Raw genomic sequence first — 14,104 nt, 5'->3', positions numbered from 1 at the left:
TATTTTCATTCTCAGGTTGTTTATTGGCATTTGATAATGTTTGTGAGTGCAGTGGAAAAAGGTATGAGAAGGTGAAAGACCTTTGATATGGCAAAGGTTGAACTGGAGAAAAATGTATTTTGATAAAAGTTGTCTAGTCACACAACTCGTATTTACGTTGTTTACTTCCCTGAAGTTTCCTTTGCTGCAGCAGTAGAAGCACCAAGGTAGGGATAAGTTAGAATGCTCTGACTTGGAGTAACACAGACAGTGTTAGGCTAAATGATGATATTTATAGAAACATTAGCACCTCACGTGTTTATCTGCTGTAACTGTTGCTGTGTTACTGAAGATATTCTTAAGAAAGGCCAGCTCAGGCCTTGGAAGATGAGAGGAAAACTTGTCATTGCTTTTACGAAAATAAAAAGTTATGAAATGGAGGAGGGAGAAGCCTTCAGAAATATTGCTGTTCCCCAGGTACTCACATAGCTTGGAGAGCCCACCATGGCAGCATTTCTTAGAACAAGGGTTGCACACAGGCCCTTTACTTGCCTGCTTCCTAAGACTTCTCACTGCTCTGGAATATGCTTTATTTTTAGGTTGTGGTTGGTGCTTTTACCATGTCAGTGGCAGAACTTGGCAGATAACAATAGAAGAGTGATCTGAAATTTCAGCTGATGTTGCAGACAAAGAGCACTTACTCCCAAGAGCTGTGGGGTGCTTGGAAGCTGTGACAAAGATACCTGTTTCCTCTTAGGACTCCACAGTTACCCTGTGCTGGTTGTTTTGCAGTGTCTGATAATTGGGGCTGGACCCTGTGGCCTTCGTACTGCCATCGACCTGTCGTTCCTGGGAGCCAAGGTGGTGGTCATAGAAAAGAGGGATGCCTTTTCCCGCAATAACGTGCTGCATTTGTGGCCGTTCACCATACACGACCTGAGGGGTCTGGGCGCCAAAAAGTTCTATGGCAAGTTCTGTGCAGGATCCATAGACCACATCAGTAAGTACAGCAGCTGCTGGGCACAGCAGCTCTTGTTCTTCACTGGGGAGAAGGAGGTGAGGGGTGGGGTACTTAACATTCAGCCTACACCAATCACTGCTTTCAAATTCTTATGGTAAAATTCAGCATTACCTTTGCATCGTGCATTGGGGACTAGAGCTGGATGGGAGAGAAGTACATTGTCATGACATGAACACACAGGCTATATATAGAGAGAGGGAGAGCAAGAGAGAGATAGAGAGGGGGGGGGGAGAGGGAGGGAGCGAGGGAGAGAGGGAGGGAGGGAGAGGGAGGGAGAGGGATGGAGAGAGAGGGGAAGGGAGGGGGAGAGAGAGAGAGAGAATCTTTTACACATTCCCAAGGCATATCTTCTTCCTACACTGAAAAGTGCACAAAAGGTTCAAACTTTTTTTTTCTTTTTGATGGATAATTTTTCTATTTTTGCTGATACATTCCTGCAGCTGCCACGTTATTCTGTTTGTCTTGAGCATTGTGAACAACTTGTGAAAAAGAAAAATTATTGAATCGTTTTGAATATTCTTGTGAATGTCAGTCTGGATAAAGGAGGAACAATTTTGGCTTTGTTAATTTTTGGAAGTGATAAAGATATGTAAAAGAGCACTGTTGGTCTGTGAATAAGTTTTGATTAAATAGAGATTTGTGTCTTAAAATTCAGAATAATTTTGATGATTCTCAAATTCTGAGAAACCAATCTCCTTTGAAAACTGAATGCTTTGGTGCATCAGGAATTAATTTTATTTTTTTTTCACCCCCAAAATTTACTGTACGTGGCAGAGCCAGGTTTTGCTCTCCAGTCTTTGGTCTCCGCATTTTTTATTCAGCACTGAACGGTACTGGAAGATCTTCAGAACTTCAGTCTTGCAGATTGCTTTTTCCTTACAATTTTTTGTCATATTTATTCTTTTGGTACTTTTTGCGTGTTGTCTTCTTTTGTACATCAGCACAGCTGAAATTTAGTGTTTAGGTGGAGGATTTTGAAATGGCAGTAAAGCGTTTTCCTTCAGATTAGTTGAGTTTACACGCTGTCATTTTATCCTCCCTGCCAATGTTATCTGAAGAGGAGGGAGGTGGTGAGGAACTTCCTGTGCCCTCACCAGCCCCAGGGTGTTGGGAGGAAGGTGCAGGTCAGTATTACAGCCAGGCTGACCCAGTGGCTCATTGCCATCTGTGACAAGGGCAGTCCTGCTTTGCTGCCTTCCCTCCTTCTCCTGCACTTCGTGTTCTGATTGTTTCCTTTGTTGATGATTTGGGGACTGGAACACCAAAAATCTCCTTACTTTTCATTCTTTGAAAAGGATTGGGTTTTCAGCCATGTAGAAGTTTCTTGGTGTGCTGTGACATTGCACACGAGTGCTGAGAAGTGCTGGGAACACAGTGGGGGAAAAGAAAGTAGCAGCTGGCCTTTAAATCAGTTTATCAGTTACGTGACACAGACACACACAGGCACTTGGGCTCTTTTCTTTTTCTTCACTTTCTTTAACATTTGCTTCTTTGCAGGTATCCGTCAGCTCCAGCTTATCCTTTTGAAGGTTGCCTTGATCTTGGGAATAGAGATCCATGTCAATGTGGAATTTCGGGGGCTTGTTTACCCTCCAGAGGACCAGGAGAATGAAAGCAAGTAGCATTGAAATGGGTGGTAGAGAATGGGAAAGGTTGTGGTAGGATACACCAACTCCTTAACCCTGCTTATGACGTTAAGTCCTTTCCTCATGCTCTATTAGTAAGAATAATTATTAATCCATTTTTGCTTGGATTTGCAGTAGGATTTGCAGTGGATTTGCAGTGACAAATCCAAACGAGTTATGAAACAAAGTCACTGCCTGCCAGTACTACATGATAGTAAATAGACCAAGACATGGTAGATCATAATTCTAAAATATTGAAGCCTGTTAGACTTACAAAATAACGTTTTGAAACAACGCCTTTCTTTGCATTCACTGAGGATATTTATATCAGTGAATGACCCTTATTATGCTTCTAGTTTTAGTGTGAAACCTGTTCTCTGATCACCACAGGCAGTGGTGACTTACTTGTTTTTCAGCCTTTTATTAATTGCATAGGTAGTTTAGTGAAGCCATGAAGGTTTTAGTGGCCCTTTAAGGAAATAGTCAGGGGAGTTATCCTGGAGCTGTGTCTGCCTCTGGTTCACATGGAGTGGCTGCACAGTTCAGGAATAGCTCTGTCAACAATGCGTCTATCCTGGAGGGTTCCTTAACTGACCGTGTGATGAAGGGATTATGGATAGTAAGAAATGGTTTTATTTATTTGTTGTATTATGATTGCTCTTTATACCGTCATTAACCCAGAGTTTATCAACAGGAATAGGTTGGCGTGCGTTGGTCCACCCCAAAACCCATCCAGTGTCTGAGTATGAGTTTGAAGTAATCATTGGAGGGGACGGCAGGAGGAACACCTTAGAAGGTAATGTTGTGTCCATAATTCGCTTTCAAATAGAACTTATGCTTAAATTTGTTAGAACAAAAATGCCCTTTAACATGCCAGTCAGCATCTGGAAAGACACTTGACTAGTGAAAGGGAGATTAAAAGTACTTTTAAACATCTATTTGTATCAAAGCCATCTGAGTTGTGTTTTTTCTCTTCCTATACACTCACAAAAAATTAATTTTTTTTAGTCTAGAAAGTTTTTCTTACATTTTTTCTTTAGTTGAGTAGCATTGTAGCTCTTACTTTTGTGTGTATGAAGTGAGGTGTTTAACATTATTCTGTATAGTAAAGAATCCCATATTAATATTTTTTGTGCAAATGGCAGTTTTGAGAAAAGAGATGAGCCGAGGGGGGACCTTCCCCCTAAACAACAGCATTTATTTTTCTGATGAAGCAATTGTTGCTTCCTCTCTGGAGGAGTTTGTAATTCATCAGATCCCTTCTCTCTCTTTATCTTGTGAGGCCACCTGTCTGGGGCACGCTGAGCCTTCTCTGAAGGTGTGCTCTGTTCTTCAGTGTTGCTGGTTTATCCTTCCTGCAGGGTTTCGCCGGAAAGAGTTCCGTGGCAAACTCGCGATTGCGATCACAGCAAACTTCATCAACCGCAACACCACAGCTGAAGCCAAAGTAGAAGAGATCAGCGGTGTGGCCTTCATATTCAACCAGAAGTTCTTCCAGGATCTACGAGAAGCCACAGGTTTGCCAGCAGTTAACAGATTTCCAGTGAAAACTGTTTGTCTTTATTGATACAACCTTGTAGCTCTGATGTCATGTTTAATCAATGAATGAACATCTTGTGCAAGGGAAGCCAGTCGTTGCTGTCTCTGAAGTCTGCCTTCCCTGTTTTTACAGCTGTTCTGCTGTGCAAAGCAGATGTGTGTCATTTTTGTTCAGAAGTGGAGAACTTACTGTTTTCAGGAAATCTGAGCCCTAAATGGGAAGAAACTGAATTCTGAATGCAAACATTAGTGATGACAGATGTATTTTTTCAGCAGAGGTGGCTTTATGCAGGTGAAATGTGCTGCTTGTGGTTTTGTTGAAGATTCAGATTTTTAAAGTTGTTGAAAGCATGGGGGAAAGTTGCTTGGCATTGTGTCTCTGAGGCTTTCTGTCCATGCAGTTTCAATTTACTTCCTTCTGATAGAGCCCTAGTGTTGCACATAACTCATAACTTGTTCCTTCACTACTGTTTCTTTTGTCCTGTCACAAGGCATTGACTTGGAGAACATTGTCTACTACAAAGATGATACACACTACTTTGTCATGACTGCCAAAAAACAGAGCTTGCTGGAAAAAGGAGTGATACGGCATGTGGGTATTCACTTCTCCTGTATTCTCTAAAATTTTTGTGACAGTTTCCATTTGGTATGGTGAAAGAAGGGAAACATGCTTTTCATCCACCACATAATGTGTTTATACAGTTGTGTTTTAGAACACAAATGCAATTGTGTTCTAAAGGGCAGTTAATGCCCTTCTCAAGTATTTTAAGCCATGAGAAAAGCGTTACAAAACTTGTCCTTTCCAAATTTGTATCCCTTTGTAGAGTTGGGAGTTTTGTTCATGCTAAGATAAAATATGCTGAAAGAACATTTGGTAGCTTAGTTGAGCTTCCCTCATTTTATGGGAATGAAAAATGCTAAAAAGTTTCTCAGCCCTCTGACAGTCAGAAATACAAGCAGAACTGATTACTGTTTGCAATAGAAGATTTATAGATTTTCTCTGAGAAGCATAAACACAAATAGGAACGAAAGAAATTAGAGGACAAACCTGTATCAGTGGATTTGTCAGAATTTTAATGCCAACTGCTGTATGTACCAATCTGAAAATAAACTTGTGTATTTGACCATGGCACTTTTCTGTTTTTGGCAGGATCATGCTGACACAGAGGTATTGCTCTCACGGGAAAATGTGGACCAGGAGGCTCTGCTGAACTACGCCAGAGAGGCAGCTGACTTCTCCACCAATCAGCAGCTGCCATCGCTGGACTTCGCCATCAATCACTATGGGCAGCCAGACGTGGCCATGTTCGACTTCACGTGCATGTATGCGTCGGAGAACGCGGCCCTGGTGCGGGAGCAGAACGGCCACCAGCTGCTCGTGGCGCTGGTTGGGGACAGTCTCTTAGAGGTTGGTGGTTTAACTTACCCTGTGTAAAGCTAAATGGAAGCACAAGCACAGGCTGTGGTGCCCATCACTGAAATAGGCACTGCCTGTGAGAGAGTCACTGTGGGGAAAGCTGCTGTTTGTTATAGAAGAAAGTGGGAGGTTGGAAGGAAGGGTAGGAGTGTTGGGAAAACAGAATACTTTGCAGGTAATGATCTTGCTTAAGAAAATGTGTGCAGAGCTTTTTCTGAAGTTGTGTCTATTCCATCTGCTTCTTGTTGGGACAAGTCAACTCCACCGATCTACTGTAGGCCTGCTAATAATTAGCATTTTGTAGTTGGTTAAAAAGTACAGTCTTGAAGAGAAGCTATTAAGGCACTCCAGGCTATGAATTGTTGGAAATAGAGGGGCACTGGCTTTGGGAGAGCTCTTGAGCTGTGCACTATACATCTGGTTTCCTCTAACCCAGCAGGAATGGAGCTTTTAGCTAATTACTGAGCTCTAATTTCCCAACAGATTAGTGTCTGAATACATACTTGATACTTCTTTAAAATTTTCCCTAATTGATGCTTTTCCTTTCTCTGCATTTTTTTTCTTTTTTTTTGTAAACTGTATTAGCCATTTTGGCCAATGGGAACTGGAATAGCCAGGGGATTTTTGGCTGCAATGGACTCTGCTTGGATGGTACGAAGTTGGTCGCTCGGTGCAAGTCCTTTGGAAGTTCTTGCTGAGAGGTAATAGAGAAAACTGATACATTTACAGTTCTAATCCAACCCTCCAATGTCTCATCGTTCATTTCAGTTTCTTCTAGTACAGATATATAGACAGAATGGGAAATACACTCTCACTGTTTTTAGACGATGCTTGAGGGTATAATTGAAGAAAAAAACTTCCTAAGGAGCTGATAAACTGATGTATATAGAGGAATAAAAAATGTTGCAGCTATTCTTGGTTCTAGTTTTAAAAGATTAGATGACAAATTGTTTATTGGTGCTTATGGATAGTGAATGGAGAAAGTGAGCCCAACTTGCTGTCACCAACCTTGCAATAGCAAACAGATGAAGAAGTGGGTGCCCTGAAAGTACCAGATAAAGAACTTCTTGCCATCCCCCATTATCTTGTGAATATTTTTTATTTCCTTTTGAGGAATCTATGACCTGCTCTTTTCCATGTTCTCCTAAGCTGGCCACTTTGTTTCATATAAGCCAAACAACATCTTGTGTTTCTTTGAAGTACTGAATTCTGGATATTTTTATCATTTTTGGCTGAGTGGTTCTTTGGTGACTCAAGGTGATCTCTTAGAGATCAGAACTTAGGTAATTAAAAAATGGAATAACTGAAAGCAACAGCCAGTACACAGCCTATTTTAAACTTAAGCAACTGTAGCTAATGGCACAATACAAACTCCATTTGTTTGAATTTTTTAAAAAAATGGTGAGGCTAATAATGTTGCAGGTGGAGCCAGACTTCCATCACCTTTCCATTAGCCATTTGCAGACAGCAGTAAGATCTTCCCTGAGCCTTCTCTTCTACGTGCTGAACAAACCCAGTTCCCTTGGCCCTCTCCTCACAGGGCAAGTGTCCAATCCCTTTGTTGGGGCTCTTCCTGAGCCCCTGTGATGTCTCATTGTCTTTATTGTCCTGGGAAACCCTTTCAGTTATGTTTAGTGCATTGTTTTCTTCCATCCTTTTGATTTCAGGAGCTGTATTAAATTGCAGATTTTCATATGCTTATACTGTCTCTTAGCTATGCAGTGTCTGAAGTGGTTAGATTTCTGATTTGAATGTTTATCTCTCCAGAGTTTACTTAGCTGTAGTAGTACTGAGGCATGTCTTTAAGAAAAACACAACAAAACAAACAAAAAAACCAAAACCCACAAAACCAACCAAAACAAACACAAAGAACCAAAACCACCACAAAACCTAAAACAAACAAATCAATCAAAACAAAACCCCAGACTTCTTTTTTATGTTATTTTCCCAAGGGAAAGCATTTACAGGCTGCTGCCTCAGACCACCCCTGAGAATGTGAGTAAGAACTTCAGCCATTACAGCATCGATCCTGCCACGCGGTATCCCAACATCAACGTCAACTTCCTGCGGCCACAGCAGGTAACTGCACCAGTGGTGCTTCTGATGCTTGTACTCTGCATTGTCTTCCCTCAGGGGAGGTTCTGCTGATGTTTTGGGAACAGAGAGTGACCTGAGGTGTGTATAACATGGGAGCAGTAGACCTCTATACTTTAACAAATTCCTTTTTAGGAATTTTTTGTTTTGCTGGTTGTAACCATGCTGTAATGATACAGGCAGTCTATAGATTCATGTTTGTGTGTGGGCATGTGCATTTTTTGTGTCATAATCTGGTCTAGCAGTCTGTCCGTGCCATTTGGTACCCACTGAGCAGTTCAGTCCTGATGGACTGATCCTTGCTCTTCTGACTTCTGCTACATAAGTGTACTTGTCTTCCTGTGCCTTGAGATGGCTCCTGATTGTCCCCTGCCTGTTTCTGTGTGGATCTTGAGTGCATGGCCTGTTGGTCATTTGAAACTTTTGTTATTTTAGGTACGCCACTTGTATAATACAGGAGACTTGAAAGACATTCACCTGGAAATAGAGAACTTTGTGAACTCCAGGACACCAAAGCTGACTCGAAATGGTAGGCCTGGCTGCTGTTTTATTCCTTTTGGTATTCTGGAGCTGGATCAGTGCAGGAATTATAGAACAACGGAGCTGTAGAGTAGAATTTAATCAGTCTCTTGGTTTGGAAGATGTACCCACCAATTGTTTCGTCAACAGTCTGAGTTTCCCGTTTTTCAAGTTTCCATTAGCATGTAAATACATTTTTGTTTGCCTAATTTCCCTTGCCTTATAATGCTGTTAAATTTCTAAGCATATTTGCTTATACAGGCATTTCCATCTCCTTTATCTCTAACAATGCCCTTGCTTTGAGTGCAGAGGCCTAAACTGAGTCGCTTACAAACATAATGGAAGGTAATTCTTGTGCAGGCTTTCACGTTTGTACATTCCTTTTCTAAAGCTCATCTCTTAACCAAATGAAATCTCACTTTGCTTGCATTACTCTGAAAGCTTTGTGATAAGTATTTCAGTATCTGTCTCTGCCCTGAGGGATATGTCAAACTTTTCCTTCAGCAAGGCTTGTCTTGGGTGTCCAGACAGTGTTTGGGGACTCTGAGTGGCTCTTCCCTGCTAAGCCTTCCTTTCACTGATGAATAGCTGTGTAGTCTTTGCTCCTTGCCCTGCAGCCATGTCCCTTTAGGCTGTAATCTCCTCAGATCTTGCTGTAAGACAAGGTCCAAACAGGTCAGTGCTTTTAAAGGAAAGTTTTCGAGGGAAAAAAGTAGTTACAGAAGTACATTTGTAGTTCTTCCACTAGTAATAGTATATCTAGGCTTTAGAGAGCATTGTGCTACTCAGTGTCCTTAAGATCATGCTTAACAAGTTTTTGCAACTGTTTTATATTTCCTGGGGCTCTTTTACAAAGGGTAGGGTGAAAAGTCTGGCAAGTTACAACTTAGATAATTACTTTTTAGCGAATTAAAAATCCTTTCTTGGATGTAAAATAGATATGATAGTATTATTTTTTTAAAACAAGAATCCTGTCCTCCATTACCCATTGTAGAAGGAGCTAGTTATTTACATCAAGCTTTTGCTTGTTGATTCATGGATTTTGTGTAGTATATAGAATTTGTGAGATGTGCATTTCTATTTTAAAAAGTGATTTTTTTGTTGTTGTTGTTTTCCCCACAGAGTCTGTAGCTCGCTCCAGTAAATTGCTCAGTTGGTGCCAGAGGCAGACTGATGGATATGCTGGTGTTAATGTGACAGATCTCACAATGTCATGGAAAAGTGGCTTAGCTTTGTGTGCCATTATCCACAGATATCGCCCAGACTTAATGTGAGTAACTGCTGCTTCAGATAACTGGGAGGAGCAGAACATGAGTGGTATTTGGAACTAATAATATGGAGATTGAGGCAATGCATTTGTGACTTACAAAGAAATGGATTGAAATGAATTCAATTAAACTTATTGATAGAAACTAACGTAAGTGGTTCACTAGCAGAGTGGAAGGTCATGACAGCCTGATGACTTTGAAGATAAATGTGTTGTCATTTTCCCTTCTGGATGATTTGGCAGAATTAAACTTCAGATTGGTTCTGACTGGAAAGCATTATTGACTGACAGATTTTTTGGTGTGTAAAGTGAGTGAGGAATAGTTCACAGATTCAGTTAAATTTCTCACGAACAAGTATCTACACAGTTCTTTATAAACTTTCTGTTGAATGGCAGTTCTTTTTAAAGACTTTTTAGGCTGCTCTTTTTGGAAGTAGTGACCCACCGCCTACATAGAGATGTTGTTACTGTGTGTACACTGACATGTTGGTTGGGTGAATGGGAGAGGTGTCCCCTTGCATCGATACATTTGGTAAAACAGGGCCTAGATTCTGGAATGGGAAAACATTGGCTGGAATAAGTAACAGTAACGAAGACTCTGGTACTTAATTGAAATCTGAAATGTCTTCAACTTCCCAACGGGACATTAGAGAAAGTAAATGCTAGAGCTCTATTTAAAGACATAATCCAGTGTAAAGAATGCTGAAAAATTGTGTGGTTGTTCCTTCCATGTGCTATGGATTACTTCTGTACTGGTGTACTTGGGTTAACCTGAGCTACTCTGTTTAACAGCCCTATAACTTGTGGAGATTCAAATAGCTTTTAAAATGGTTTATGTAATTCTCTACAAGCTATAGCTTTTTACATAGCTTTTATATAGTTCTATAAATTTTGGAAAAAGGCAACAGGTCTGAAGTATTGTTCAGTCAAGAAAAAAATGGGACAAAAAGTGGAGATTAATTTAGTTCTAAGCACACAGAAGAGTTTATAAAGGGGAAAACAGTACAATCTTCCAGCAAAGGAACAAGTGAAGATGTGCTTCATAGAAAAATACTTCTCACCAAGGAATATCTAGGCTTGTAGGAGGAGGAAAAAAAACACAAAAAGAATACATTTGAGCTAAAATTCGCTAATTAAATAGCATGAAGTAGTTGCTGGCAGATAAATTTGAGAGATTTCAAGGAGGAAAAAAGAAGAGAGATGGATCCCTGAGTTCTTTCAGAAGTCTGGTTTCTACATGATTCAGTGCATGGCCTCTTTTTGCCCCTTGCAGAGACTTTGATTCTTTGGATGAGCACGATGTGGAGAGGAATAACCAACTGGCCTTTGACATCGCTGAAAAAGAGTTTGGAATATGTCCCATTATGACTGGAAAGGAAATGGCATCTGTGGGAGAGCCAGATAAGCTATCGATGGTGATGTACCTCACACAGTTCTATGAGATGTTCAAAGACACCATCCCCTCTAGTGGTAAGGAGTTTGGGGCACTGCTCGGATTTAAAGACACTGAGGGTGAATGTGTGTGCGTCAGTTGCCTTCGTGCTGCTGCTCTATGAGCTCATACTGGCCACTCACTGCCTTTATGTTGCAAAAAGTTGACTTCTCACTGGTGCTGATAAAGACCATGTTAACAGCATCAGAAGCAGAAAAAGGATGTAATACACAACAATGTCCTCAAAAATCCTAAACTCATTTCAGCACTACTAGATCAGTTTTTTCCTTTCTTACTGTTGTTAGGAGGTTGTTTGTCTTAGCTACGGTGAGATGTCTTGATTGTAGTTGTTTAGTAGGTAATTTCAAAACACTGGCTGAGCTTTATACCTATTTACCATCCATGAATGGTAAGACTAAACTTCAGGCCAATGAGGAACAAAATACCTTTTATTAGAACCGAAAGATGTAATTGCCTAACCCAAATCAATATGGCCAGCCTTTAAATATTAATAATGTTGTTACAGCTCACTCTTTATTACTGATGATTCAAGTGTACTATATTTGTTGGAGATAAAAAGTGGTTTTAATAGCCTTTTAAAATACAGTATGTGTCAGGTATTATTTCTAAAACTCTGAGCTCTTTTTAGGAGCACTGATGATCATGATGCTCATTAAATATAAAAGTAAATAGAGTAAACAAACACAGCATGTATTCTGGGTTGTTATAAACCCTGAAAGGTGAATTGATTTGGGCAAAATGAAAAAGAAGAGTAGCTGAGACAGGTATTAATTCTAGACATTGCCATCATTTTGTACAGAGAATTTACAGAGAGAGTAATCAGGCATTGGAATGGGCTGCCCAGAGAGGTGGTGGATTCACCATCCCTGGAGGTTTTTAAACTGAGATTGGCCATGGCACTGAGTGCCCTGATCTGGTAAAGGGACTGGAGTTGGACCAAGGGTTGGACTTGATGATCTCAGAGGTCTTTTCCAACCCAATCTATTCTATGATTCTATGATTAAAAAAATCAGTGAGTCCTTCAGTTGTGTATTTACTTAACAGCACCACAGAAGAAAACTCCATGACATTCCCTTGTTTTTCCTAACAGATAGTCTGGACCTGAATGCAGAGGAGAAAGCTGCCCTAATTGCCAGCACCAAGTCACCAATCTCCTTCCTCAGTAAACTGGGACAAAGCATCTCTCGGAAACGCACCCCCAAGGTAACCATGCACAGGCTTGGGAACACTGATGTCTGTCAGCTGCTGTCCAAGTGGTGGGACTAAAAACACAGGTGTGTGTGTCTGTTGTGTGTGTGCAAGAGACCACGTAGTATGGGACAGTACATGACATTTATAATTGCAAAATTGCATCCATAATACGTCCTCTTAATTAGGAGTATATTTCAGCTTTGTGGTAATACTTAGGGATATATTTTGTGTTGGAACATAATTAGTTGCTCAGTTTCCTGTAACTTGAAAGTGTTGAAGAATGTCTGATTTGCAGGTAAGAATTCCCTAAGGAGTATCTAGGAAAAAACCCTTTTCTTTAGCAAAAAGGCAATAAGCTCAGAGAATTAAAGAAACTTTGCAGCATAACTAAGTGAACTGATGATATTTATCTCAGCCCACAGAGGTATGAGAGTCCTTATCTTTGGTTTTCTTCCCCTTCCTACTGTTTTCAGGACAAAAAAGAAAAGGAACTGGATGGTGCAGGAAAGAGGAGAAAAACCAGCCAATCTGAGGATGTAAGTATTACACTGAGGAAGGTGTCACGGAAGAAAAAGTATGATAGGTACCTTACTCCCACTTCAGTTCCTTCATTCCTTATATCCAGACAGTATTTATATAAGATTTTTTAGAAAAAACCTAATTCTTCTTCAGAAGTTACGCTTTGTCGTATCTTTGGTGCAATTATTTTACTGATGCTTATGAAAGAATAGTACACAGCAAATGAAATGTTGCAGTTCCCTGATGTCCTACTTTAATAGCAGTTTGCTATGGTGTGATGAGGACATCAAGAATAAAACTTGCATTGAGAAAAGTCATGCCATATTATCAGAACTTTTTATTATCAGCATATTTAAGCTTTAGCCTTGATTAGTGCAAAAAGCACTGGCATTTCCAGTATGCCCCATAGGGCAGCCATTCACATTAAATGTTTGTAGCCAAACAGGTACAGGTGAGCTGAAATTCAGTGCTTTGAGTTTGTTGTTTGAAGATAGGCCTTTGTTTTATGTCAAGGGATCCACAAGGGGTGTTTCAGCTGTAGTGAAATAAAAAGCTGTATCAAATAAAGGTGTATCAAATAAGGTTGAAAGGATATCGGAACATTTGGTGACATGCCAAAGGAAATGAAAATGTGAGCTTTCAAGTGCAGGCTAACAGATTTGTTATCTACAGTGTTAGAAACCTTTCACAGCAAAGGGGTAGAGAGGAAAAGGTGATGCCATCGTATCCTGTTAAATTTTCATGTCACTAATTGTTAGGAGGACCTCCCACGGAGCTACAGAGAGGAGAGGCCTACACTGGTGAGCGCCCTGACAGAGAGGAGAATTGATGCTGCCATTGGGAATCAGAACAAAGTCAAGTCTATGGCAACCCAACTACTGGCCAAGTTTGAGGAGAATGCACCGGTGCAGTCCTCAAGCTTACGAAGACAGGTAGGAGATGGATAATAAACCCCTTTATTTTGAAATTGTATAGAAAAATCAGGAATAGTAGCATGCATTCCGCAAGGCTGGATGCTAGTGGTGCTTCTTTACTTCAAAGGCTCTCTTAGAGAGAACTGAAGTTTACTCAATTTACGAGTATGGAGTGAAGAAGAACTTCCTAAGAAAAGTTTATTTCTCTATTATTGCCCACATTACATTATGTAGCCTCTTTCACAAACATATTTCCAGCAATTTAGTTTCTTTTATAACTACTATTGCTCTTTAAAAGCTTTCTAGGAACATTCGACTTTTACACAGTTTAAGAGCAATCATTCAGTTTCTGATTTGAATGTTTTCATATCAGATTACTTATGTTTGTTCTTGTGCACTGGCATTAAGTTTTGTACATGTATGTAAGTGCAGCAGATAAATGCCTGGGAGTTTCTTGGCAATCAGGATATTTGTGTCATTCCAAGTGAGACTTGCTGGCTGGTCAGGATGGAATCTGAACTGCACCTGCAGGGTAGTTGCCTTTGAAGTCAGGTTGAGTCACTTCA

General features: G+C 40.4%; 1 protein-coding gene across 2 annotated transcripts in view; it reads left to right on the top strand.

Annotated features, from left to right (window-relative positions):
* MICAL3 (microtubule associated monooxygenase, calponin and LIM domain containing 3) overlaps window positions 1-14,104 on the top strand; it is a 167,793-nt gene that overhangs the window by 62,187 nt on the left and 91,502 nt on the right. For both annotated transcript variants that reach the window (XM_071551272.1, XM_071551273.1), the window contains exons 3-16: window positions 772-979; window positions 2,498-2,614; window positions 3,320-3,421; window positions 3,987-4,142; window positions 4,656-4,756; window positions 5,315-5,572; window positions 6,167-6,282; window positions 7,534-7,660; window positions 8,111-8,204; window positions 9,317-9,464; window positions 10,735-10,931; window positions 12,005-12,117; window positions 12,579-12,641; window positions 13,383-13,556. In XM_071551272.1, the coding sequence (XP_071407373.1) occupies window positions 772-979; window positions 2,498-2,614; window positions 3,320-3,421; window positions 3,987-4,142; window positions 4,656-4,756; window positions 5,315-5,572; window positions 6,167-6,282; window positions 7,534-7,660; window positions 8,111-8,204; window positions 9,317-9,464; window positions 10,735-10,931; window positions 12,005-12,117; window positions 12,579-12,641; window positions 13,383-13,556 (1,974 nt within the window). The remainder of the gene's footprint in view (window positions 1-771; window positions 980-2,497; window positions 2,615-3,319; window positions 3,422-3,986; window positions 4,143-4,655; window positions 4,757-5,314; window positions 5,573-6,166; window positions 6,283-7,533; window positions 7,661-8,110; window positions 8,205-9,316; window positions 9,465-10,734; window positions 10,932-12,004; window positions 12,118-12,578; window positions 12,642-13,382; window positions 13,557-14,104) is intronic.

Source organism: Pithys albifrons, chromosome 3, assembly GCF_047495875.1.
Source record: "Pithys albifrons albifrons isolate INPA30051 chromosome 3, PitAlb_v1, whole genome shotgun sequence".
Lineage (NCBI taxonomy): Eukaryota > Metazoa > Chordata > Aves > Passeriformes > Thamnophilidae > Pithys > Pithys albifrons.
The sequence above is the reverse complement of the archived record's forward strand: the minus strand, read 5'-3'. Positions and strand labels throughout refer to the sequence as shown.